We start from the raw sequence: 25,324 nt of genomic DNA on the forward strand, positions 1-25,324 counted from the left end.
CAAGGGGAAAAAGGAACTAATGTATGTAGATTTTAAATATGTAATGACATACCAAGACATTTTGAAAGGATATTTCAGTGATCAGACAAAAAACACACACACAAAGACAGTCAATTTATATCAAACATTTCATTTATTGATTTTTTTGTTTTGTTTTTATAAAATTCTTTTACAAAATTTTGATTCTTCCTCTATCTTTCCATTTTAATCTCTATAAAATTAAGTTTGCAGTTACGGAGGAGAGTGAAGGAAGCAGGCAGAGATTCAGTCGAGGCTAAATCCTGTCTTATAAATACTGCGTATGTGAGAATTGTGTGTGTTACATGTATTATTATACTTGTGATAACCTGGAAGAGTGGCTCTTTATTGGGCCATCTTAAGTATAATAATACAAGGCAGTATAAGAAAAAATAAAAAACAGTAAAAGGCATGAATGTCAGTATCAGATGTATGGTGATAAGTCTTAGTAGCATCCAGTGTTAAACAAAATAATTTAGGGAGCCATTATGTGTTACTGGGTATTGATAAAGAAAACAAAAATTACCTATGAAATCAAAACAGGGATCCATCTCTTGCACAAGGCAGATGGGGAAAAAGTGTATTTCTTCTGAAGGCACATCAATATAACCCCCCTGCCCTCTGAAACATAAGGAAGGAAGAAAAGAGACGAAAACAGAGAAAATGTCATCCTAAATATTGCACCAAGTTCATTTCTGAAATGTGATTCTGTTTACGACCATATTCACTTGTTGTCTTGATAGCACTGTGTTTAATAGGATACTAGGACTGTTTGCTGTCAAGCTGATAGCACATTCTCAAAAGTGAAAAATACCATGCAGCATTGAATCTCTGCTCATATACATACACTCTTTACCTCCTTTACTTTCTTATACAGACAGCAAATATGTTTAATGAACCAAATAAACACGGGAATGCATGGCATTCTTCATATCAGATGAAAAAATATAAAAACAAAACCATATTTGATCTAATGGCACATATTGGGGTGAAGGGTACAGAACAGTGAAGCTTACCAAAATGATAATTTATCATTGTCAGGGCAGGTGTGGTTAGGTTTCTATAGAAAGGCTGGCTTTACAGGGATACTCCATGGACAGATAGTTGATGATGTGGTGCAGTTATTTACAAACACAGGTACATATTCCAGATTCATTAACATTTTCAGATAACCTGATATGACATATCAGGGCAGAAATAAAATGAAGCGATTCTTTTAATGGAACCAAACATTTAGAAATGAATATTTCAATTTGTCTATTAGCCTACTGATCCCCAAAAACCCAATTTCATCTTACACCGACACTTGGCTTTCAATGTACAGATTTGCAGCAAATGAGGTGTCTCAGATGGAGAAGACTAACATACAGAAACTGATCAAGGTGTTGTTTGAGACATAATGAATTATATTAACATACTTGAACATCCTGGTTTTACATTTGGACTCTTGAACGTGGCCCAAGCACGAAAGCACACTGCCAGTTTGAATGACTCAGAGATGAATGGCTGTTTAAATCTGTGATTATCAGATACAAAGTGGTATTCAGCAAATATACTGACTTCTTAAAGCACATCTCCCCAAAATATGCTTATTTCTTCCCTACGCCTTTTAAAAGTAACACACACAATTGACATGTGAGAATATTTGTTCATTGCAATGGGAAAAATACAGTTGTCTATTTAGCATGAAGCCAACTCTGACTGCACCAATGCTCCTAGCTAAAAGCAGTTTTAGCCGAGCTTGGGCTGGTGCCAAACTTGTCACTGGACAAAATGAAATTGGGTCTATGGCATAGAGACAATAACCGTATATAAATATCCCTTGCTAACTAAGCCCAAAAAGATCCATTCCCTAGTCTTCACAGCGGTTACTGTTTCAAAACAGACCAGTGGTTGGCTCAATTGGCAAGCACCGTCTCCCTTAACCAAGGCATCTCTTATGATTCTCTATTGTTCTTCAGGCCAGCAGATATTCAAGTACCAATTCTAGCTTGTCATATAAGTCTTTACGAATGAAAAAAGAGGCATGAAGAAGACTTCTTACTAAAGAGAAAATAGAGAAGTCCATTGAATTTTGTCTGCATTTCTTATTAGTTCCTGTGGATATGTATTCTCACATAGCAAATTTAGTAAAATTTAGCTAGTTGCGTAAGACTGTTGTAGTTTTAGCAAGAAGACATGTTCAGAATGACACATAATGATAATTTACTGTAATTTGTCAATTAAAAATCAATTTTCATTATACTTCATCGAGGACTACATGTGAATGCTGACCTGAAGAATTTACAAGATCCATTAACCCCTCAATTATAAAGAAAATCATAAAAAAAACAACTACAAAGCAGAGAGATCTTGCGCCATTGGATAAATTTGAGGCACTGTGAATATCAGATTAATGATCATAACTCAGTTCTGTGGTCGAAGGGCTCATCATTCCTCTCTTCACCCACCCTGCTATTGGTTTGAATTAAGACAATACAGAGAGAGTAGAGCTGGCCATTCATTCACTGTATAAAAAAAATAGCCAAACACAATCCAAAATAGTGTTATCCTCTTCATAGTCATAATTATCAAACAATATTCTGTCAGCAAAAAATCTTTCAGTAACCTGTACAGAGTAGAACACTCTTTTTGAGCGGGTTGGAGTTGGGAGTAGTTTGCCGCTGTTTGGACACTGAAGCAGCAAGCTATGATTTCCAAGCTCCATGACTTTGACAACTTCAGTTCAAAGTCTAGCGGTTTTAAAGTCCTCAGGTGTCCTTCAGTTGGTGGTAGTCATAGTTTATGTAGTGTGGTCTGTGTGCTCAGCATTAACCCATTACACATAAGAGAAAGGGTAGAAAGGAGAAACAAAGGAGACCAATGTATGTGGCGTCCTCCACATCTGTTCTAGTTCCTTTTCCTCTTCTCCCCTTGTTCCCAGTCGATCCATCCATGCAGTCATGGAAAGGCCTTGCGTCTCTCTACGTGTCCACCCCCCCTCGCTCTGTCTTTGTTGTGTCCAGAGAGAAGGGGAAGGGGCTCTGGAAGGTTATAGCCTCTCGATGTCCCTGTACTTCTTCCGCAGTATGGACACCTGGTCTTTGAACAGCACTGGGTCCAGCCTCATCTGAGAATGGACCAGGGGCATGGTGCCAAACCAGCTGGCAAACTTGTTCATGCAGGTCTGACGCTGGGCAAAATGGTCCGGGTCAGCCCAGCGAGATGCCCGTGAGCTCTGGAGGTGGGAGGTGGTGATAGGGGGGGGGGGGGGGGGAAGATACAGGCAGTACAAAGAAGAGAGAGAGAACGACACAATGAATAATGCATCGCAGATTACTCTGACCTTTCAAAGCCTATTGTAATTATTCATGAGTATTGTCTTACTGAAGGCCATTTTGCAAGAAAACAATTCTTAATTCAAATTTACTAATGACTGATGTTCTGTTTTAACACTATGAGGGTTTAATAAGCACTATGCGTCTAAAGGCATCTGCCTCTACATGGGTATTGCCCCTTTATAATAATATACTGTACAAATCAACAAAAATCTCCAACAAAGTACCTTCAGGCATAAAATCTAAACTATAATGTTATACTGCTGTGTATATTTTGCCCTCTGCAATTACATTTATTTCTACACTGTGCTACTGTCTCCTGCTGCGACCTGTGAAATGTTATCATGAACATATAACTCTTATTATTCTATTTATATTGTATCTTGTATTTTTCTATTCTATTTTTATTTAATGTGTATTTTCTTATCTGTTATGTGTGAGCTGTTGTAAAGAGTAAACTTCCGACACTATGTGCTCAATAATCTAATCTTAAAATAACGTGAACTTTACAGGATAAATGTTCCACCTCACCTGTCCCATCATGGTCTCCTTGTATTGTTTCTTCTGGGTGACCTTAATGGGTGGTAGTTTAGAGACAGAGGACACCAGAAAATTCATCAGAATGTCCTCGCAGTTTGACATTTGGTCAACCATGGTCTTCAGACTGGCTGGAAGGTAGGTGGTGTACAAATAGTGGTAGTATCTAAGGGGGGGCATGAAAGAGAGAGTTAAGTGTGTTAGTACTGAACTAAATGGAGAGGAGTAAAATATAAAAGAGAGGGGTAGAAATCAGTAGCGTGTCAGTACTTGTGATAGATGGCAGCCCCGGTCAGCACCATGGAGTAGTCGTTGGTCCACTTGGAGGTGTAGCCCCACCGCTCCTTGTTACTGTCCCAGAAGTGGCTGCGGGCTGGGTAGCCAACAATGCGGTCTGGAAAACTCTGCCACACTGTGAAGGCAAAGTCCACCTGTGCAAGAGGGTGGGGAGGCATGAGGCCTAGGAACTAGGAGCAGACATTTCCCTAAAACTGTATCCAAAAGATGCATAATAGTGATTATATAACTATTAACAAAAACTTCTGCAGCAAGTACTCTTGAATAAAAATATATCCTATAAGTGTTTGCTGTAGTTTCCTGGTAGTCTTACCTCTGTGGTGGAGAGCACGGTGTCCTCATCCAGACTGAGTACAGCATCGGTGGGGATGGTGTCGTAGGGCAGAAAACGACTGCTTATCTCCTGGCATGGAACACACGAGAGTGAATAGTTTTACCATGCAGCTCAACAACAACAATCGGCAGATAAACAGGGCCCAAGCAGCACTACCAGTTTCTTCCTATCCGTTTGTGCTACTGAGTTGTTTCATATTGCCACGTTAACAGCAGAGCCAGACAAATATACAAGCTGACATAACACGCATAACAGCATGTTATGTCAGCAATCAGCACATCAGTGAAATACTATATTTCACTGATGTAGATAGAAATATACAAGCAGCTGAGTGCGTTTCCCTCCCTGATGAGCCTTGCAACCTCTGCATTTTGGCATGTACCTATGCAAATAACTCTGTATAACAAGTGCTTATAAAGTGGTTTCCAATTTTAGTAAGATGCGCACACTGATATAAAATGCCAGTTATTTATCAACATTTAATGTGAGGGTTCCTGTCCCTGACAGCAATGACCTTGTTAGCCACATTTCCAGTAAACCTACAGGGCCTAGGCTAACTAACAAACACAAGATGAAAAAGGACATATGTTGACTTAGGATCCCTGCCGAGCTCCTACCAGTCACATCCCTGACATATTAAATAATTCTGCAGCTTTTCGGAAACTAGTTCTCATGATGCTTTGAAAATTAATTTACAGTATTGACAAACTTCTTTTATAGCTGGCAAATGCTGTTGATTTTTTAACTGTGCTTAAAATTCAAGTCCTTTATGTCCTTTGTCTACTTGTAATATGTTTGGGACCTCATCAGCATGCTTTTAAACTATATTCAATAAACAGTATACAGTAGGTTTAGCTGAGCAGTCATCCATATTAAGGTAGGAGGGTTGTTGGTATAAAATTAAAGCTTATTTAAAGATATATTAAATAAATTAAAGGCCACCAGTGCCGAATGTGAAAAAGCTGCAGTAACATTGCCTAATGAGAATTGTAAGGGACTGAGGTTGTTGTTTTTTTACCTTTCTTTCGCCTTCTATAACAATGACAGGGACTGAAGTGGCAGGCCAGCGGTGCTTGGCAGGAAGAGGCTTGTCACAATTCCACAGAACTATCACCTGCACATGTGGGGAAACAGGTAAAGCTTAGTCATCATTCTGAAAACAGCATGTTCATATTCATCAGCATACCCATGTATGTACAGATCAAATACCCACAATCCAGTGTTGTTTCAATTCAAAGCCCTACTTTTTAATTAACTCCCGATTTATGTGGAAGACACCAACCTCCTCATGCTCCTGCAGATCTATTTTCCAAACTGTCACATCACCTACATTAAGTGACAGCAACATTAGGTATCACTGTAAATGCTAAAACTAAGGCCTAGTCCACACAGACACAGGTATTTTTATAACCAGAGTTTTTCCTCCTTCGTTAAAAAAAAAATTTCCGTCCACATGAAAACGCAAACACACGCTATCAAGCGCTTTCAAGAGCATGCCAAACCATCTGCCGGCGAAATGACCCTAACCGTAAAGCCACGTTGGCCAACCAGAGCCGGATAAAACTATAAACAAAGCAGGCAGTGGATAACGTGACGTCTGACGTCGCAAGGCAAAACCCCCGGTTTTACTGTCCACATGAAAACACTCCAACCGGTGTTTCTGAAAATCCTCACGCTGGCAGAGGTTTTCAAAAATGTTTAGTTTCAGTGACCTGATACTGCGTTTCCGTGTGTACGAATGGCCGAACCGCGTAGAAAGTCACAGTTATGAAAATACCCGTGTTCGTGTAGACAGGGGCTAAATGTGCTGACACTTTCATGCAAGCCATACAGTTATTTAATCAAGGAAAACACATTTGTAATAAATTTGCAAAATGCCTGAATAATGGGTAACACAGAACAGTATCCATTGAAAAAAATACAGGATTTACACATGAAAACCACTGTTCCATCCAATATACCTGAGACATAAGAATTCACCTTTTACTTAGTTATGTGCAATTTTGATGTGTGACAGCTGAAAAGCATTCGATTAATGGTTCCTCAGGTAACGCTTTCTTATATTTCCTACAGTGTGCACAAGTCGTATTACTATACTAGTATCTGTAGAGAGAGGAGTGTTAGGGTGTATCTGCTGTGGCAGGAAGGTTTGGAAATTATTTAGACATCCTCCCTTCATCTCCAGCATGAATAAAATACTGAAGTTAAAAAGCAGTTTCAAGCCAACACCGGCACCTTAGTGATGTGATAAACCTGAGAAGTGACAACAGCATAGAGACCAACAGACCTTTCCCCACCAAAGCAGCATTGCCTAGTTGGCTTTTTGTTTCACTGAATTTAAAAACAGTTTTTTAATTTTTTAAACATTTTTATAATTCGAATAATTTGCTCCATGATATTGTAGTTGCATGGATCATCTTCTCACATCAGCATATGGTATTAACTTCTGAGGATTGGGTCAATCTGTGTGTTGGGTTTTTGAAATACCTGAGCACAGTACTGGGATTTGGCAACAGCCAAAAGCAGCTTCATGACTGGCTGGGACTGGGACACCAGCGGGGTCACCACATGGATGATCGCTGTAAACTTGGAGAATGGCTTAACACCTGAAAACAGCCAGGACACATCAAAGGTAAGAAGAAAAGAAGCAATTCAAATCCGTCACGAGAATGATCTCCTGAAACCACGTTCACTCACACACCGTAGGTATGTAGTACTAGGTATGTAGTACCATCACTTGACCATGGAACTGCACTAATCTTACAGTTATATGTTCTATAAGTAGTATCAGCATAGTTTTGGCCAATACTGCCATAACTATCTTTACTGTCATGAATTGCACAAAACAGAATTTGAGTAACACCTCTTTGACAGCTTTGAACATTTCTTAGTTTGTGCTTGTTTACTTCAAGCTGTTTACTTGGCATACTGTGTAACTGAAAAGGTCTAATTAGGCCTGTAAAGGAAAAAAGGTGCCAGTTAACCAAATCCCAATGTCAACAACAAGCCGCATATCCAGCTAATTAACCAAGCACAAATACAACATGGCAGGTCTAATTGGTGAGCTTCTCTGTGACAAATCATGAATTAATAAAAATATGCTGCAAACCTTGTCACTGATTCACATATTCGTTTACTAGTATTCAACAGCTGCCACCACCAGCTGTTCCTGTGCTGTGTCGTAAATGAAAATCAATCACTCTTTAGGGTGTGCCGTTAATGTGGTTTTTAGCATGTGCATGAATGATCTACTGACCCAGCTTAGCGTGGTAGAAGGGGAAGTCTCCCAGGTATGTAGAGTACTGAGGCAGGGTGAACAGGCCTCCAGGCAGACTGTTCCACATGAGGTTACTCCTTGAGGTGTGCTGCAGTACCCGATCCTGGATGATCTGCATAAATAAGGGAGGAGGAGGAGGAGGAGATCCAAATTCATTCTTTCTGTAAAGTGGCCAACTGATTGCAATTGGTAAATATTAATCAAATGCCCACAATATTCCTTGTTCTTGTGTGACAAAAAATAATGAAGCCAGCCTTATATGCTGAGTGCAGACAGACATCCTCTGGCACTTCTCAAATTAACAACTGCAATAACGAGTCACTTCAAATAAAAGAGAAAACCTGCAGACTACAAACAGGTAGTTTTAATTATGCTGTCATCTTCTCATAAATAACAGATTCATATCCTATTATTCAATTATCCTTTTTATTTAGTTTTCATGGACAGCTTATTTTTGGTTGCAGAGAATCAGTTTTGAACACCTTGATATTTTTTATATATAGAATTATAGGTGTTTATTAGTCTGTTGGATTACTGCTATCACTGACCACTGAATATGGAATATTACTAACAGTAACTAACTCAAGTATTAATCGGAAAGCCAAAAGTATATAATACCCAAATATCTTTCTAAGAGGAGAAACATTTAATTCCTGAAATGAAATGAATGAGGAAACAAATATATAAAATACAGCTTTCCTCTTAGACTGTCACAGGTGTAATGTGTGTTCTTTTCAAGCAGCTGAATCTCGCTATGTAAGGCAAGTCTGCATACAACCTAAGGCAAAAAAGCAGCAGCTGCTTTGCAAGTTGCATGAGCTGAAAACAAGTTTGGTGACGATAATGCAAATGAATTCACTTTAATTTCTTTTGGACCTAGATATAATGTCCATCTAAAGAAGAAACAAACTCGATTAAAATTGACAAGACTTTCATCTCATTTCATTAATCTGGCTTGGCTTGGGTGGCAAGCATGGAATAATAAAAATCACCCTTGGCCTCTCATCTCTGAGAATTGGGGGAAACACAAGCAGTTACAAAAGAGTTTGATCAGCTCCTTCGGCTTCCATTTTACAGCCAAAAATGTCTTGTACTTCAAGCATTAAGCCACAATACTAGCATCATCACAATTAGCATTTTAATAATGGGTAATCAAAATGTCTATCATTCAAGTTATGAGGTTATATGTTTGAAATAGTATGAAAGTCAGAATATAATCAGTTTACCAGTGTGTTTGTTTAGACCTATATCACATACAACGCATGAGTCAGCATTACAGGTCCAAAGCATCGTAGGTTTCCCACTCCATCAAAGCTCTTACAAGACTCTTACACACAGTGAGAGGATACCTTAATAAAATATTAAGCATTCTCAGGAGCTATGGAGCAGCTACAGAGCAAAGTAATCCCTTTTTTGTAGGATATTGTGGTAATAAACTGATTCTTAAGGTGCAGCTTTACCTTGTTTACAATAAAAAATCCAGATTCCCTTGCAAACAGGAGCTCACTAATGGACTGAATTGGAAGCCAAAACGCAGACCTCTTGCCAGTCTTGTACTATGGTATGTGTTGGAACCCCGTTTAAGATACTGAAGAGTGTAAACAGATCGAAGATCAGCTTCTTGGGGCTGTAATTTACCCTGCTGACACAGAAATCCCAGCTCTGCTTTCTAGCGCCCTGACTTCAACCTCTTGGGACACGGCCTCTGTAACACTATCTGAGGACAGCAACTAATGGTATAAAGTGCAGGCGGCACTACGGATTACGTGCAACACAACTGAAAATTAGTTTGTTGAATTAAACTGAAAAATTACAAAATAAGCATCAGACACATTTATTTTCTCTACCTGCCATTCTGACCACTGCTGAAAGTGGCTGATTAATTTGGGGATGAACAAATCGACTTGGAGTGCAGTGAAAAACCTTTTCTTACTCACAGCCAGCCTCACAAATCCCGTCTGTTTCTCTATCTTGCTCCCTTTTACATTTCATTCCTCCCTGCTATCATCTTTGCTTGTTTGTAATTCTAGCCCAAGAGCAGTATGGTAGCCCGCTACACACCAGGAAGAATACAGATAAATGGAATCTGACAGGAACAAACTACTGACGTGATTGATAGCCAAGCCACGGCAAGAAACAGCTTTAAAACATGACAGCAGTGTTTAACAATATATATCATCCCTCTTGGTTTTCAGTCGAGTCTGGAGCAGTTTCATTGCGGGTATTATGTCTGCAACAACACAGTCTGCACTTGCAGGCTTGTGAGTACAAAGCCAGTTACTATTTTAATAATCAATGAATCGTTTTGAAAACAAGTAAAAATGTCCAAATTCTGATTTCAGATTATCAAATTTGAATATTTTCTAGTTTCTTTCCTCCTCTATGACAATAAACTGAATATATTTAGGTTGTGGGGGAAAAAAAGACATTTGAGGATGTTGCCTTGGGCTTTTGGAAAAACTAATCAACATTTTACCAAAATTTCTGGATCTAACAAGTAATCAATCAATTGATTGTTAATGAAAATAATAGTTAGTTGCAGCCCAAATTGATCAATGGATTTACACCATATTTGTATATTTATGCTTGTGTGCAAGCATGTATTGTTGGTTTCTTTTGTTGTTTTCAGACCAGTGAAAAATTTTGCAACTGCAGCAGTGACATGAACTTGTGTATGTGTATGCGTGTGTACCTCCAGTGTGGTTAGTACTATCTTCTCTACAGAGTTGAAGTAAGCCTCCCATAGGAACTGGGTCTGTTGTCTCAGGGAAAGGATCTTGTCCTGGTGGATGGAGCGCACTGTTGAGGGGATCTGAGACAGAAGTGAACACATGTTAGCATACTTAAATTAGCCCAGAAAGAACAAAAACCCATAGTCTACACTGGATACTGTCATTTAATCCACAATATACACTGCCTGTGGAACAACTACAAGATCTGCCTCAATAAACATATTGAGTGAGTCTCAGCTGTCATATACAGTAAATCTGATCCAGACATTCAGTAGGCTGTACAAAAAGTCGTCCAAATTCACAAAGCAGGACTTAACCAGGAAAGCTGAAGAAAATAAATATCCTTAAATATGTACAGTAACGATGTTGATTCAGGCAAACACACATACATAATTACTCTGCACATGCTGGGTGACAAACATGCAGACTGGAATAAGAAGCACACTTCCTCTGTGTTACCAACCCATTATAAAATCTAGGGATGAAACCTTTACCGGTTTAATGATAAACCATGGTAAAATTCCCGACGGTTATTATTACCATACATGTTTTAATTACCATGACAACTGGGTTGGATTACTACGCAACTATAAACTCAAGGCAAATACTATCCAGCATCAACTGAACTAAGCGACAGTCTCCCAGAAACAGGCACGTATGCGCAGTATGCAACGTGGGTTTGTTTGGGTCAGTGTCAATACGGTGGAAGATTTTTTAGTCACTCTGAAGTCTGGTTGTATTTTGGTTTTTATGAGAGAGCTGAGGGAAACTTGACTGAAGATTGACTTGCTAACAGCTTGTAAACTGAAGCTCTTAGTGTTAGCTGTTCTGCTGCTGTGTGCGTTGTGAGCCTGCAGACTCTATTCGTCCACTGCACATGATATCACGTTAAGCAGTTAAGTCATCCTGGCAATTCTATTTGTAGTTTTCAATATAAAAATCGTTTCAGTGTGTGTATCAGTACATTTTAATATTTTTTGGCACATTTTTACAATACTGTGATAATACTGATAACCATGATAATTTTGGTCACTATAATTGAAATTTTCATACCGTTTCATCCCTTATAAAATCAGGCCCAATAAAAAACCTTCTGTGATCAAAAAAAGCTGTCATGCTAAAAAAAGAAATAAAAGAACTGGCAATGTGACAGTTGTGTGTAGATAAGCTTTTCTTCTTTTTCTTATAGCGTTGACAGACTTCCTGAATAAATCAAAATACATCTGTATTAAGTTTCTACCTGTAAAAGCAGCCTTTCATCCCCAATCACAGCTGCTGTATTCCAGTCGATGATCTCTGAGAAGGGAAGCTCCCAGCCATTACTCAGCATCACCGGCACACAAGCTGCCTGTTAGGAGTAATACACACCACCACACATAATACACAGTTAGTTAATGAGATGAATGTTTATATATCTATAGGCAATAACATAAAGTCAGATTGGAGAGAAGAGAAACTGAAAATTTTTACTAAATGGCTTATATTCTGCAAACCCATACCATCACTGTAACAAGGTCCATTTCCCAAGCTATCAAATGAGGCAATTTAACTAATAGGGGTGACTCATCTTCCAACACATTTCCATTAACTACAGAACCACTGCAGTACCTTGATGGCAAACTCAAAGTGACTAGGCAGTGCGCCTTCATAAAAATAAAAATAAAAATGATCATTATGTTTAGTGTAAAGGAAGATGCAATTCAAAACATACTTGAACATTAAACCCCTGCATCCGAGAGATTAATGAAATTGCACTCAAGTGTTGTATCCATGTTTGTGTGCATGAATGCCCTTCTGAATACATTGTGTTTGTGCTGCAAGCTTAAGTCTGTGTGTGTGTGTGTGTGTGTGTTTTGAGTTGGACAGTACATGCAGAGTCCTGCCTGCAGTGACTGCTCCTATAATCTGTTAAGCGGGGTACCATTCACTGATTGGCCTCGGTCACTACTCAAGCACATGCACATCCAGGCACAGACGCTCCTGCATCCGAGTGCCGCAATGCTCATCTAATCTCCTCACTGTGTCATTAGCAAAGGCAGCAATCTGCAGAAACGCTGCCGTGGCTTTCCCTACCTATCCGCTCTCACAGAGCAATCAATTAGAGACTCCTGCAGCTCAATCCTCTCCCAACTCATCACATTACGCACACATACAACAAACATTCATCAATAAAAGTCATCGCTACAAACTCATTTTGCAAACAGACACATGTAACCGAGAATCTCAATGCGACGGTCACATCACATGCCAAACCAGTCAGCCCCTCCTCATCAACCCAGCTCTTAAGAATACACAAGCCAGTGTAACTGACTAACCTGGCCGTGGTCCAGTCCTGCACTTCAGTCAACCTCTGCACTCTACCTCAACTGCGTCTGTACTGCTTTTCCTCAGTCCACTGTCTCACCTCGCCTCACTGCTGGTTCCCCAGTGGTGCAATTATCTTCCTATTCCAGTCAATAAATAGTCGCTGTCCATTGTTTATTATAAATTCAGAAGTCACCGTTCTTACTCTACTTGCTCAAAAATATCTCTCTTTCCTAACTATTTCCCTGAGGTTATCCCCAGGACTTTGGTCCCTTTAGATTTTTTGATGACATAAATATTGACTTTTCCACTTTTGCACTCATTATATTTTAAATCAGTGGAGGAGAAACAGCTCAATACCTCAAATATAATTGTACACAGAGGCAACTCCAAAATTGTCTCCCATTTATTCAAATAAATAAAAGAACACTTTACACATGTAGTCTCATACAGGTACCTAGAGTGTGTGAGGGCAAAAATCCTTTACAAGGCTTTCACTCTCCTTCACTGATGTTAAGTATTAATGCCTAAACACTGCTTAAAGATGTCATGGGATGTCACCAGTGATCTACGCTCAGATACCTGTTCTCTTCACCAAATATTGCTTGTATAATGACACATTTTACAGCATATCTAGGCAACATGTACAGCCAAAGGCTTTGTCAAATTCAACAGAGCTTTATGAAGCCACGCTGGAAGCTCATGTTTATTTAAGATGTAATGCATCGTTTGTCAACTTCTAATGACAAGCAGATCTACAAATACTTGCAGTTTGGCTCAGTCTGACGTGTTGGCAGTAGACATGATCATAAATAGTAAATACTCACTAATGACTCAATTTAATTAATTAAAGGGTGAAATATTCAAATGCCTCAATATTAAAAAGGATTACTGGTTAATACACAGGACAGGCTGATTATAACCAGTAGTTATTTTAAGAGAATCCTCATTTACTGTTTCATCATGACATCTTGCTTACTGGATTCAAGAATCAGTATACTCTTTGTAAGGTTCTTGTGCCCCTAAAAATGGGGCTTGCATTATACTTACATCCTGGCCATTGAGCGAGATGGGCTCAGTACCTCTGAGAATTAGGGTCTCTTGTTGAAGAATGCACCAGTATTAAAAAGTGTAAGTGTAATGTTTGAGGAGAGGAGGGAATGACTGGACGAGGTGGGTGAAGGAAATCAAAGAAATGGAAAAAGCAGAACCACAAAACAACAAGAGAGAAAAGACGGCAGCGACATCAACGAATAGTCTGAGTCACAGGCAGCTAGATCAACGCTGTCTGCACAATGACACAATGACTGGCAGTGGGTGAGAGAGCTACTGGAAGTACATCACTTTTTCCATTCTCAAACACTGTTTAATGGCTTTATTGTTTGGCTACCACGGCTTCAGGGCAGATACATTATTAGATTTCTTGAACCAGTTCAACTTTTGTTTGGTCATTATGTTCAACTACCAACACATGTACACATTGCACTCTAAAAAAAACCTGAATACTAAAACACATGATACAGAAAAGGCACAAAACAGCATGAATTCTAATTCAAGTCAATTAGTAGCTGTAGCGACAGCAATTCCAAAAATATTTTCTTCTTAGGGATTTAATATGTAACAAAACCTAGAGGCACAATCAAGCTCTCAGTGTTGCATCTTCTGAGTCACCATAATATGCCTATACTGTAACTGATTTTGATTTACAAACAGCTAAGCCTTGCAATAATGAGCACCATCTGTATGTGTATGACTGACCTGCAACGCTTCTAAAAAGCGAAAGGAACCCAGCCGTCGTCCTCGAGGTACAAGACAGAACGTGGAGTTGTACAGCATCTCTCTGTAGTCATACCTGTAGGATGGTAGCAAAGAAGGGACGACATCAGGAACTAATTCATTTAACATATTAAATAACACAATTTGTACAGGATGCTAACAGAAGATCACAAAGGATTTAAGCAGTAGCCACACAGCAAAATACTGATGCCCATCAGTGCATATGTTTATATGGTTTTTACCTATCTACAAAACCTACTGTGACAATGACATCTCATAATAAAACTTAAGGAACACAGTAGCCAATATCAAGGCAAACAGTATCAGTGCAACACGGATGAGAGAACAGAAAAGTCACCTCTTTTTAACAATCTTGATTCCTCCCTCTTCCCTTCTCCCCCACCCATCTTTAAACCCCATGCCCCCTCACCTGTACATCTCAACATCTCGTTTCTTCCTCACTCCCTCCATCCAATCTAAACCTCCGTCAGCACTTGCTTGGATTAAGGGGCTGCTTGGAATTCCTTCAGTGTCAATATTAATGCGTGTGCCTGTGAAAGTGTGCAAAAGAGTGTGCATTTTTGTGTTGCCTGGACGCCACACATTGGACTGGGTTTCATTAGTTTGGAGTGAAAGTGGGTGCACATTTTGTTTCTCAGTGTACTATTTGTAAACAAGTATCCATGCAAGTTTGTGCTTGTATTTAAAACTATTTATGATCACATTTGCATGCAAAGGTGTGTGATAATTTGGGCCCCGTGTCTGGGGTTGTTTTCCCGTCTCCTTTATTCTATGTGTGTGTGTATATTGATGTGTTATGGCTTAGGCGTGATGTGTCTCACTAAGTGTTTGTGATGATCCACTTCAACTCTACGGACCAAAACAGCCAAAAAAATGTAATGTACACGGGTTAAAGGCAGTGCACAGCCATACAGATGCAGCTCCCTATTAGTTAGTTAGTATTAGACACTTTTCCTCACTATGTCTTACGGGGATCAATCTAAAATACATTCTAAGCTAAGTGAAATGCATCTCAAAAAGGTGTCTGCCAAGTATATACTTTTTGTTGTTTTTTTTAAATCATAAAGTCATTTATGGAGCAATAAAGAGAAGGTTTATCTTATCCCCAAGGTTTTCAGGACAGACACACAAAGCTGCTAATTAAATCTGTGATATAGGGGGATGGACATAAAGACACCATTTATTACCAGGTCATAAATTCTGGGCCATCTTAAAAATGACAATACATTCAACCATTGCTGAAGCACAAGCATGAACTATAGAGCTACCATCTTTTCCACTAATGCCCATGCTCCATATCGAAATCTGTGTTTGGTTTTTAATGAGAACTTGCCAAATGCAAACAAAGGCTTTTTAATTCATCTGTGAACAAGTGGTTCCATCTTTTATTCAGCAAAGACCACAGGATGCCAAGCCAGCTGGAAATGAAGTTCTCATTAGCTTTTACATTAATAGCGGGTATGCATGATTAAACTGAATAACGCTGACACTCTCAAACAACACTTGTTAACATCAAAGTGTTGCGGCGACACAGTTAATGCAAGCATCGACAAATTTCATTACACTCTTGGTTTTGGTGGCTAGATTTAGTTTTAACTCATCACAGCCTGTTGTTTTGGTCTGGGTTTCGGCTCAGAGGATGTTTGCCTGACTAACATTTTTGAGGGAAAACTGAATTCACAAGATTTAGGTGGATCCCTGAGAGGCCTAACAAACCATTTTCTGTGGAGGTCATGGTTGTGACATATGAATTACCTCCTGTACATGCATACAATGTGTTTTCTTATGCTCATATTCTCTGTGTGGCCTAAACAGCACATGTGTGTAAATCACATCACAGTCTTATCCAAGGGTTTCTAAAGCACCTATATTACTATCATATGGGAGACACAAAAGAGTACAATATGAAATATCAACTGCAATGCTGAATTAACTTTGGTGATTATGTAATAGCTATCTGGATAATCCCACTTTAGACTGCACATTTCATCTGCAACTGCAACAGCCGCTATAGTGAGTTTAGAGAAGATTAACAGACAGAAAAAGCATAAAAGCTACAATTAAGCTTGATGGCTTCTATAGTAACACACAATTGATGTACTTAGAAAACCATTAACAAACGGATTAATAGGCTACAGTAAATCATACTACAGGCAAGGTAGCATCAGAGATGCTGCTCTGCTCGGATTCATAAGTCTGACTCCATCACAGATACAATGGGCAGTCATTAAGCATGACATACAAATAATCCGGCCAGAGGCACTGGCCCATAAAAACAAACCTATAGGTCCATATCTGGGTGTAAATATCCCATCCATCACATTTCCTGTCAGTGCGAACTCAGAAAAGACCAGATGTTCCTCTCCCTGCATTCCTCCATTCTTCTCTACTATTCCAGATGGCTGCCTGTGGGTAGGAGCAGTCTCACATTATGCTACCGCATGTCTGTGGAGACGTTAAGGATGAGCGTTCAAAAATATCTTTTTTCATAAAACAGCTCCTGTCTTGGTGTGAGCACTTTGTGTTTGACTTTCCCCAGATTTTTAAAGTGTACATGCATGTAGATGTTAAACAGATTGGTCTCGTTGGAAGAAAATCACGATGGATGTCAGTGAGGAGTTAGTCATAACCATCTCATAGCATCATCACCAGTAACCATTCATGATATATGGTAAATCCTGCCTCGGCCCATATTTTTTGAGCTGCTGTGATGAGCAGAGCAGGCTCACAATAACACACTGAATATCACACAGCTGAAGTAAGGAGCTTGAGATAGGGAGGTGACAAAAAAAGACTATTATGCTGAATTAAAGATTACATTTGATATTAAGGCTATTATTAAAACTACTAGCCTGGGGACCACACAAATCTGTCAAGCTCATGTTTCATTTGTTCTGGCCCCCCTCCCATTCAGACAGATTTCCACCCTAAGTGGACCCGGTCAGGTCAATCACAATCATCTGATATGGGGAGGGGTTTGATATGGTGACTGACAGAGGAGTGTCACTGGTCCAGATTTTAAGTCACATTTTTGCTGACTGGTTGCAGGTCCATCTCGCGCAATGCACCAGGCTCAAGAAACTGTCAAGATTCTGTTACTGCATTGGCTATTTCCCACCTCAAATGTTACTACTGTGTAGATGTACTTTGAGAACGTTTGTGACCTGGGGCCGTATTACAGAAAGTTCCTTCTTAAGTCTTAAGTTAAGATAGGAAGAGTCTAATTTTTCTTAATTTGGTATTACAGAACCAAATCCTAACTAACTTTAGGAATCCTATCTTATCTTACTTCATCCTATCTTATCTCAGCTTAGGAAATCCTAAATACTCGATCCAACATTGGTTATCAACTTTTATGTCTGTCACCTAGCCACTGATGGCACTTTTCTCATTTCGCCGAGCTAAATGGCTTTTTTCACAGTTTTTTGGTAGTTTTTTGTTTTTTTAAGAATCATACCCTGAAAATGGAGCAGAAACAACAACAACTATCATTGAACTTCAAGTCAGATGACTTAGAGGTGTTTGTAACCTCCGTCTAGAAATCCAAATCCACATAACGCTTAACTCGGGAGATTAAAGAGAGAGAGTGGGCTAAAATAGCGGACACAGTCTCCGCCGCACATCCGGCATCCAGCGGAGTTAGCAAACAGCACGAGGTGGAAAAGAAAAAGTTAGGATAGCTTAACAGTTATCCTAAAGTTAGGAGAGTTTATTTAAGATTTTACGAAGTTAGGATGCGACTGTAATACACTTTTCTTATCTAAAGTTAGGAAAGGATTATTGATTTAGGAACTGTTAATCTGTAAGGGCCTTTTTCCCAAATCAGTTCCTAACCCTTGTTACCATGGTTACCAAGCAGTTAGGATAAGATCTGCCGGTTAGGAAGTTTCTGTAATTTTTTTCCTGCTTAAAAACGGATCAAGCACTGCCCCTGTAACACCAAAATCTGTGACCTATCAGATTCTGTGACTACACCCAAACAACAATGTTTTCCTAACCATAACCAAGTACTTTTGGTGCCTAAACCCAACCAAACTGCAGCCGCTTCACATCGTCAACAAAGCCTCTGGCGTTTAACTTGCCATTTGGGTCACAGAATCTGATCATTTTGTGTGACCTATCATTTTGTGTTTTGTGTTGTGATTTTGCATGTGTTGCTTAGCGCTATTTCACATGTTTTGTTGCTGGGAGTGGTTATAGGTATATCCACTTGAATCCAGAGGCATTTTGGTTAGGGCCTGTAAAAAACGCCGCATAGAAATCAAAAATGAACTGAGAGGTTCCAGACTAATACGCATTAGAGAATTAATCTGCCGATGCCAGGCTAAACACTACAGGAATAATATGGTGATAAACTACTGTCTAATCACAGGAATAGTATTATATGCACATTATCATAAATATCGTTTCAGCATATGATGTATAACAATTGTTTTTTTACACTAATTTGAAACTGAAATTCCCCAAGTGCATCAAACTCTGTTTAAATATGTGGTATCTTAATAATCCATAAATAACACATTGAGATAACATAACTAGACAAACCAAACAACTGAAAACAATGTATCATACTGTAGAGCTGTGCACAAAGCTTCAGCTAGAGAGAATGCATGTGGTGGACACAGACACATTCACTGAGGATTTAACCTCAACCAACTGTTCAACCAGAGCGACCACACTGTTGACATTTCCTGACTATCCAGTTTCTCATGGTTAGAAACTACCATCTTTTAAAAATGACAGCTCTTTAATATGACCATGTGTTTGTGAGTGAGACAGTACGGATGAAAGAGATGTGGAAGCAAGTACATAAGAACTTTTAAGTGTGTTTTAGAGGCGTAATGGCATTCGAGAGTGTCACTTCCAGTCCAATAAGAAGGAAATTCTTATTCTCACGTATCCAAAAGATGATATAATCAATTGTGACTGCTTACACACTAGTCTTTAATATCTCTATAGTAAGCAAGACAAACTTTAAACCACAAACTCCTTCCATGCACCGTCTGTAAGCGAAGAGTCTAAAGTAGCGGCTAGAGCACTGGCAGTTGAAACATATCTCAAATAAAGAGACACATATTGGACAATTGAAGTCTATTAGCAAAGTGCATTAGAGGACTAGGCACTTCCTTAATAGAACTGGAGTTACTTAAATACTGCTAACTTCTATTTATAAGCATTGTGAAATAATGTTTAGCTAATAGTGTTAGCTTCAAAACTCTGAAAGATGACCACTATGAAAACATGGAGGCTGGCTCACTGTGTCTTGTTTTTGCTGACATGGGGATTTTAACTAGTGACCGAATTCTCATTGCAAACAATTGCAAACAAACAACCCTCTATCTACAGGAGAAGAGGTGAGTGGATAATATTTGGAGTGTACCAATGCAGCATGTTGAAAATGTTTTTTAACGTAGTATCCAATCGGGTATCGAAAATTGTAGAATTTTACTGGTGTTGGTATCTACTACTTTTATCGTGACATCCCTAGACTTGGGACAGTAATATTGTAAACCATCATGTTTTGTTTTATTGCTGTGTAAGAGATCAACTGTTACTCTTTCTTCATATTTGTGGATATAATTAAATGAATGGCATTTCTTAATATTGCAGGAAAGGAACACAGTATGATTCACAGAAAGAGAAAAAGAATAACAGGAAGTGAGCTGGGTCAAAAAAAGATCAAGCAGTCTCCTAGCAACAAGAATGGAGGGTGCGAAAAAGAAATGCATGGCTCACTGTCAAGTGCCTGAGGAGACGCAGAAGAACAGCCAAAGTGTTTGTCTCCCATAGTCTGTGTAAGAGACCACACGCATTTACAACATAACAACTCATAGAAAGGACCGCAATCAAAGGAGGCACTGAATCAGCCGCTCTATAACCAGAGCTCATGTGTACCCCCTAAACTGTCTTCTGTGCTGGGATCGCATGCCCACCAGGGACTATGGATCAGTCTTCTTTCACGTATCCAATTATTTGTTTTGTTCATCCACTACACACCATGTCACAGAAATGGACTGTGATTTTTATGAATCTGGAGGAAACAGTGCATCTCTTAGCTATGTTGTAGTATTTTCAATATGATACTGGCCAAGTTAAGTGTTACTGGATAAAGCAGGATGGTGTTTTTGCCACTGGCTCACAGAAGGACTGCTGTATTCATGGGGAGCAACTTGATTTCTAGGGCACTGACTTTGGCATCCTTATCCTCCTCTGCTTTTTGTCATCATTTTGCAACAAATCAGAACATTTTGTCCAGACCCATGATTTAATATATATACTTTTATATCTATATCTATCTATCTATCTGTCTATTTATATATGATATATATACATTGTAATTCAACAAAAATGTCCGTCACAGATGAATCTCTTGGAAAGCTCAGCTGTGGCCTAACTTATTGCATGTGCCTTTAACCGTGCCATGTTGGAACAAAATGACCAACATCCATGTCCAAGTCAACAGAGGGGCTGTAGTTTAGTTCAACATAATGCTTTCAAAGGTTCATTTTGTAGTTGTCAATCATTTCTGCCACAGAGAAAATCCTCAACAACCGAGAATTCCCTAAGATGGACTTAAGAGGTGAAACTGAAGGCAGCTGTAGTACTATCCCGCTCTTTCACCCCTCTCCCATCCCGTGCTGACTTCATATCTCATTTTCTGCTTCCTCTTTTCTCTTACAGTTGAGCCAAGTTGATAGGCATTCGGCTGTTGCCAGGACTACAAGTTCAAGCCAGAGAATTTTCAGTCTGAAAGGCACAGAGTAAAAAGTGAGTGTCATCGGATCAGAAAGGGAGAGACGAAAAAACAGCAGTTGACAACCGCATGCTGCATCCAAGCCCCACACAGCCAGAGCCACCCGTGGCAAGAATGTCACACACCACGCAAACATAGACACACAAAGCATCATTTTGATCTCAACACACATCAGAGTGACTTCAATAGCCCAAGACACTGCCAGACCCTCGCAGACTCAGCTGCTTTGTTTCCCCTGACAAGGCTGCGCACCAAGAGGGCGACATGTACAACACACAGTGACAGGCCCAAGGATGGGAAATGAGCATGCTTTACTTAGGTAAACACAAGAACACAGACTTCCAGAAAGAGTGTAGCCTATTTGTCTTTGCTCTGAAACTTGCATCAAAACTGCACGTGTAAAAATAAACACATGCACAGTGTTTTCAGGCATGAGAACGATCATTACACGACAGTTTTGATCTCCACAAGTTGATCAAACAGCTCCTCGTTATGTGGGGTTGATGAGCTACCCATACTCATGTTACATGGCATCAAGATAAATACTGGAAAGCAGGCTGTTATAGAAAGTGTCTAAAGACCTCTGTAGAAAGTGAGGAATGTGGAAACATTAGACATTAGCAGAGCTTTTATTACACTTGTAGGGATTTCTCTGCGTGTTTGTGTGGATTCAGTTTACACTGGGATACCTATTGCAATGCATTGCAGTGGAAACCTAATAACTATAACAGATGAGGACACACAATTTAGTGGCCAGCATAAATGTGAAGAGTGTCACACTAACATGCCTACAGTTACGGAGCTTAAAATACTCCAGTGGCCCCAGGATAGGCGCATTAGAGATGGTCAACACTATTATGAATGAAAGTCACTGCACCTTGCAACTTTTACTTAATGACATAGTTAAACTTGACTGTTTTACCAGCAGCTGTGACAGATGAGCAACTTTTTTCAAACAACAGAGCTGGCTAACGCTGCCTCAAGCTGGGATGGCAACGCAATACTGGGGGGAAAGGGGATTGCAGCGGAGGGAAAATACTAATTTAATGAAGGAAAAAAAACCAACACGTTATTGCACAAGAGTGGCTGTGACATGACACCTGAAGGACGAATGTGCATTATTAATCATACTCCCCTTTCATTTTTCATCTAGGTTTTTCAAGTGAAAGGGCCACAGTAAAGAGCTGTCTTTATATCAGAGGTGATCTGAAAGAAGGAAAAGGCTAAAACATGCTAGTTAGAAATTGTCTCTTTTCAAGGTGAAGCTTGAACCCCAGGAGACTGCATCATGGATATTGATGTGTGTCTAATGAGAAAATGGCATTGATTGTCTGAATAAACAGAAGGCACAAGAAAAATCAGAGACAGTTGAAAGCAGAAATAATTGCTTGATTTCTCTGAGCAATATTTGCGACATTGAGTGGCAGTAAGTGGACTAATTGCACAAGAATCACTGCATTTGTTTGTTTTCAGTACACGTATTAAAACAGGTGAGTTGATGTTCATGGTTGGCACACTTCACAAGGAAAGGGACACTTTTCCAGCGGTGTAAGAAGCAAGATTGCTGCTTAATGGGGTTTAAGGAGCACTTTTTACTCCACCATGAGTCAACAGAGCAAAGTCGATGTTGACACCAATATAGCTTTTTGAAAAACAAAGCCTTTACTCATTTCCTCAAGGCACTTTGGGCTCACTCATATTCCTCTGGTAAATTAGTTCAAAGACAGCTTCATAAAACATTTACCGACACACAGAGGGGGGTCTCGAGCTCTACCACAGTTCCACATGACCCCAGGTTAATTCACCTAATTACTATGCTTTGAAACTTCTATCATTCTTCTATTTCTTGTTCCCCTATCTCTGCCTTCATCCATCTTAAGCCCTTTCTCACCAAGAGAACCACAAAGTAAAAACCCTTCATCTCTACAAATATCCCTCCTGAAAATGGAGTCATACACGCCATAAAGACAGTTCCAGTAAGCCCGACACATACTGACCAAAAATAAAAAAAATAAAAAAATAGAGCTGCTTAATTTCACTGAATCCTTTAGGATCTGGAGGAAGCTTTGCCCACATCTCTAATCAGCCATCCATCACCTTGATGAGGTTGATGAGAGACATGCTTTGAAGTGCTCTCCGGATACCAAAAACCAGAACAAGGGAGTACTGGAGATAATGAAATGGCTGTTTTTAATGGAACAGCCATTAGCGCTGGAATGTCAGACCCGACTTATAAAATCAGGAAACATTAAGATGTTAGATCACACATTTCGGGTCAAATTATTTGACTGTTGCAACGAGGGAGAGACCTGGCCTCTTTTGGCAATAGTAGAGAATGATTGTGATGAATATAAATTCCCTCAGATAAATAAGGCATTGTCTAGAATACCATTTGTTCAACTACATCTCACATTTTATTCATCATTTTGGATCCAAGGAGGTCACTAACGTTTTTGGGCCAACAAATGTACAGATCTCTCGGTCCAGCTATCAATCAACAACATGGCCCTGGTAAATGTCTTACAGAATGAGTTGACCCATTGCACAACACATTGCATGAGTCTCTGCATGACCAGTGGGTGCATCTCATTCAGAACAAAGGTGGAAGTCGAGCCGATTAATCTTAAGCCAGTAACTTGTGCTGCAGTGGCTGCACAAGAGATAAGTCCAGGTCAGGAATGTGTCTGTTCCTGGGCCAAGCAGGGACGGATGGAGGAAGAGATAGAAGGATGTGAGAAGGCACATAGTGATGAAGAGGAGAGAGGGATTGAATGACACAGAGATGGAGGGTGAAGCAGGAGAGTGATGAATGGATGGCAGCGGAGGGGAGGGTGGGACGTAGGAAAAGAGAATAACAGAGGCAAGGAAGGAGAGAGCAAAACACAGATGCAAATGTAATCAACAAAAATGAGGAACAAAAAAACAGGATCAAATAAGATGAAAGGTTATGTGCATCTGTGCAAGTATCTGTATAACTGTGTGAGTTCTGTGAATGTATTAGCGTGTGGACAGCATTTTTAAAACATCAAAACATTTTGTTTTTTTAAAAACCAGGGCGAAAAACCCTGTCAGCTCACAGACAGCCTACTCCCTTTAATGGCAAAGCAACTATGAAAATAGCCATGACTGGGAGAAGGGGACTTAATAATGTCTCTCTTAGTTCAAAATATGGGATGCTAGCAGCTGAATTTGCTATCAATGCACCATCAAATGGACTTGGGGACTGTGTCTGATCTGATCCAATCCATCATGTCGGGAGAGGGATTTAGATAAAGCCTGACTGCTGAAGCTAGGATCTGCCTGGACTGTGAAGTATGTTTTTTATAGCATTTTGTGTTTGTGTGTGGGTGCGATTTGGGACACTATCGGAGGGGTACTGCGTCAGCCAAAATGCAGGACCACGTGCGCAAGTGTGTGCATGTGTATAAGCATAAAGGTTTTTTTGGGTTTTTTTTAGGACATACCAGGGGATGGCCTTATGCAAGTGTTTCAAGGGAGGAGAGAGGGAGAGAGAGTGAGTAGTCAGGAGAAGGAAAAAGCAGAGCGAGTTTTTGTTGTGCACGTGTGCTGGCTGTTTACACTGCGTTGCACTTTTGGACGGTTTGAAGTGTGAGTGCGACCACAAGTGTGTGTCCATGTCGACAGTTATGACCGAGGTCACTGCCAAGAGATAATGCAAAAGCTGAATATCCAAATGGGGGTCAGCTGAGGTGAGAGGAGGTGATAGCACTGCCACGCAAGCTTGGATTATTTTAACTGTCCCCACCAAATGTTACACAACCATGCGAAGCAATTCAAAATGTAATTTTTACTAGGGATTCACTGATCCTTAGTCGATACTGATATCGGCCAAATACTGACTTAAACAGCTGGATTGTGTGTAGGTGACAAGGGGGTTGGCCTATGAGGATGATCTATTCAATTCAATTAAGGGTGTACTATGCAATGCGTCAGCAG

At 39.8% G+C, this 25,324-nt stretch overlaps 1 protein-coding gene across 1 annotated transcript in view; it reads right to left on the reverse strand.

Annotated features, from left to right (window-relative positions):
• Nucleotides 1-110: 110 nt before the first annotated feature.
• The window catches only part of LOC119897919 (exostosin-1a-like), a 39,453-nt gene continuing 14,239 nt past the window's right edge, over nt 111-25,324 (reverse strand). The window contains exons 2-11 of the mRNA XM_038711963.1: nt 14,575-14,668; nt 11,753-11,860; nt 10,473-10,592; nt 7,760-7,892; nt 6,991-7,109; nt 5,522-5,617; nt 4,483-4,572; nt 4,143-4,303; nt 3,867-4,038; nt 111-3,235 (exon numbers count right to left, since the gene is read on the reverse strand). Of these exons, the coding sequence (XP_038567891.1) occupies nt 3,050-3,235; nt 3,867-4,038; nt 4,143-4,303; nt 4,483-4,572; nt 5,522-5,617; nt 6,991-7,109; nt 7,760-7,892; nt 10,473-10,592; nt 11,753-11,860; nt 14,575-14,668 (1,279 nt within the window). The 3' untranslated portion in view covers nt 111-3,049. The remainder of the gene's footprint in view (nt 3,236-3,866; nt 4,039-4,142; nt 4,304-4,482; nt 4,573-5,521; nt 5,618-6,990; nt 7,110-7,759; nt 7,893-10,472; nt 10,593-11,752; nt 11,861-14,574; nt 14,669-25,324) is intronic.

The sequence above is a fragment of the Micropterus salmoides genome, unplaced genomic scaffold (assembly GCF_014851395.1).
Source record: "Micropterus salmoides isolate LMB-PRFRI ecotype aquatic unplaced genomic scaffold, ASM1485139v1 Ms_hic_scaffold_11, whole genome shotgun sequence".
Taxonomy (NCBI): domain Eukaryota; kingdom Metazoa; phylum Chordata; class Actinopteri; order Centrarchiformes; family Centrarchidae; genus Micropterus; species Micropterus salmoides.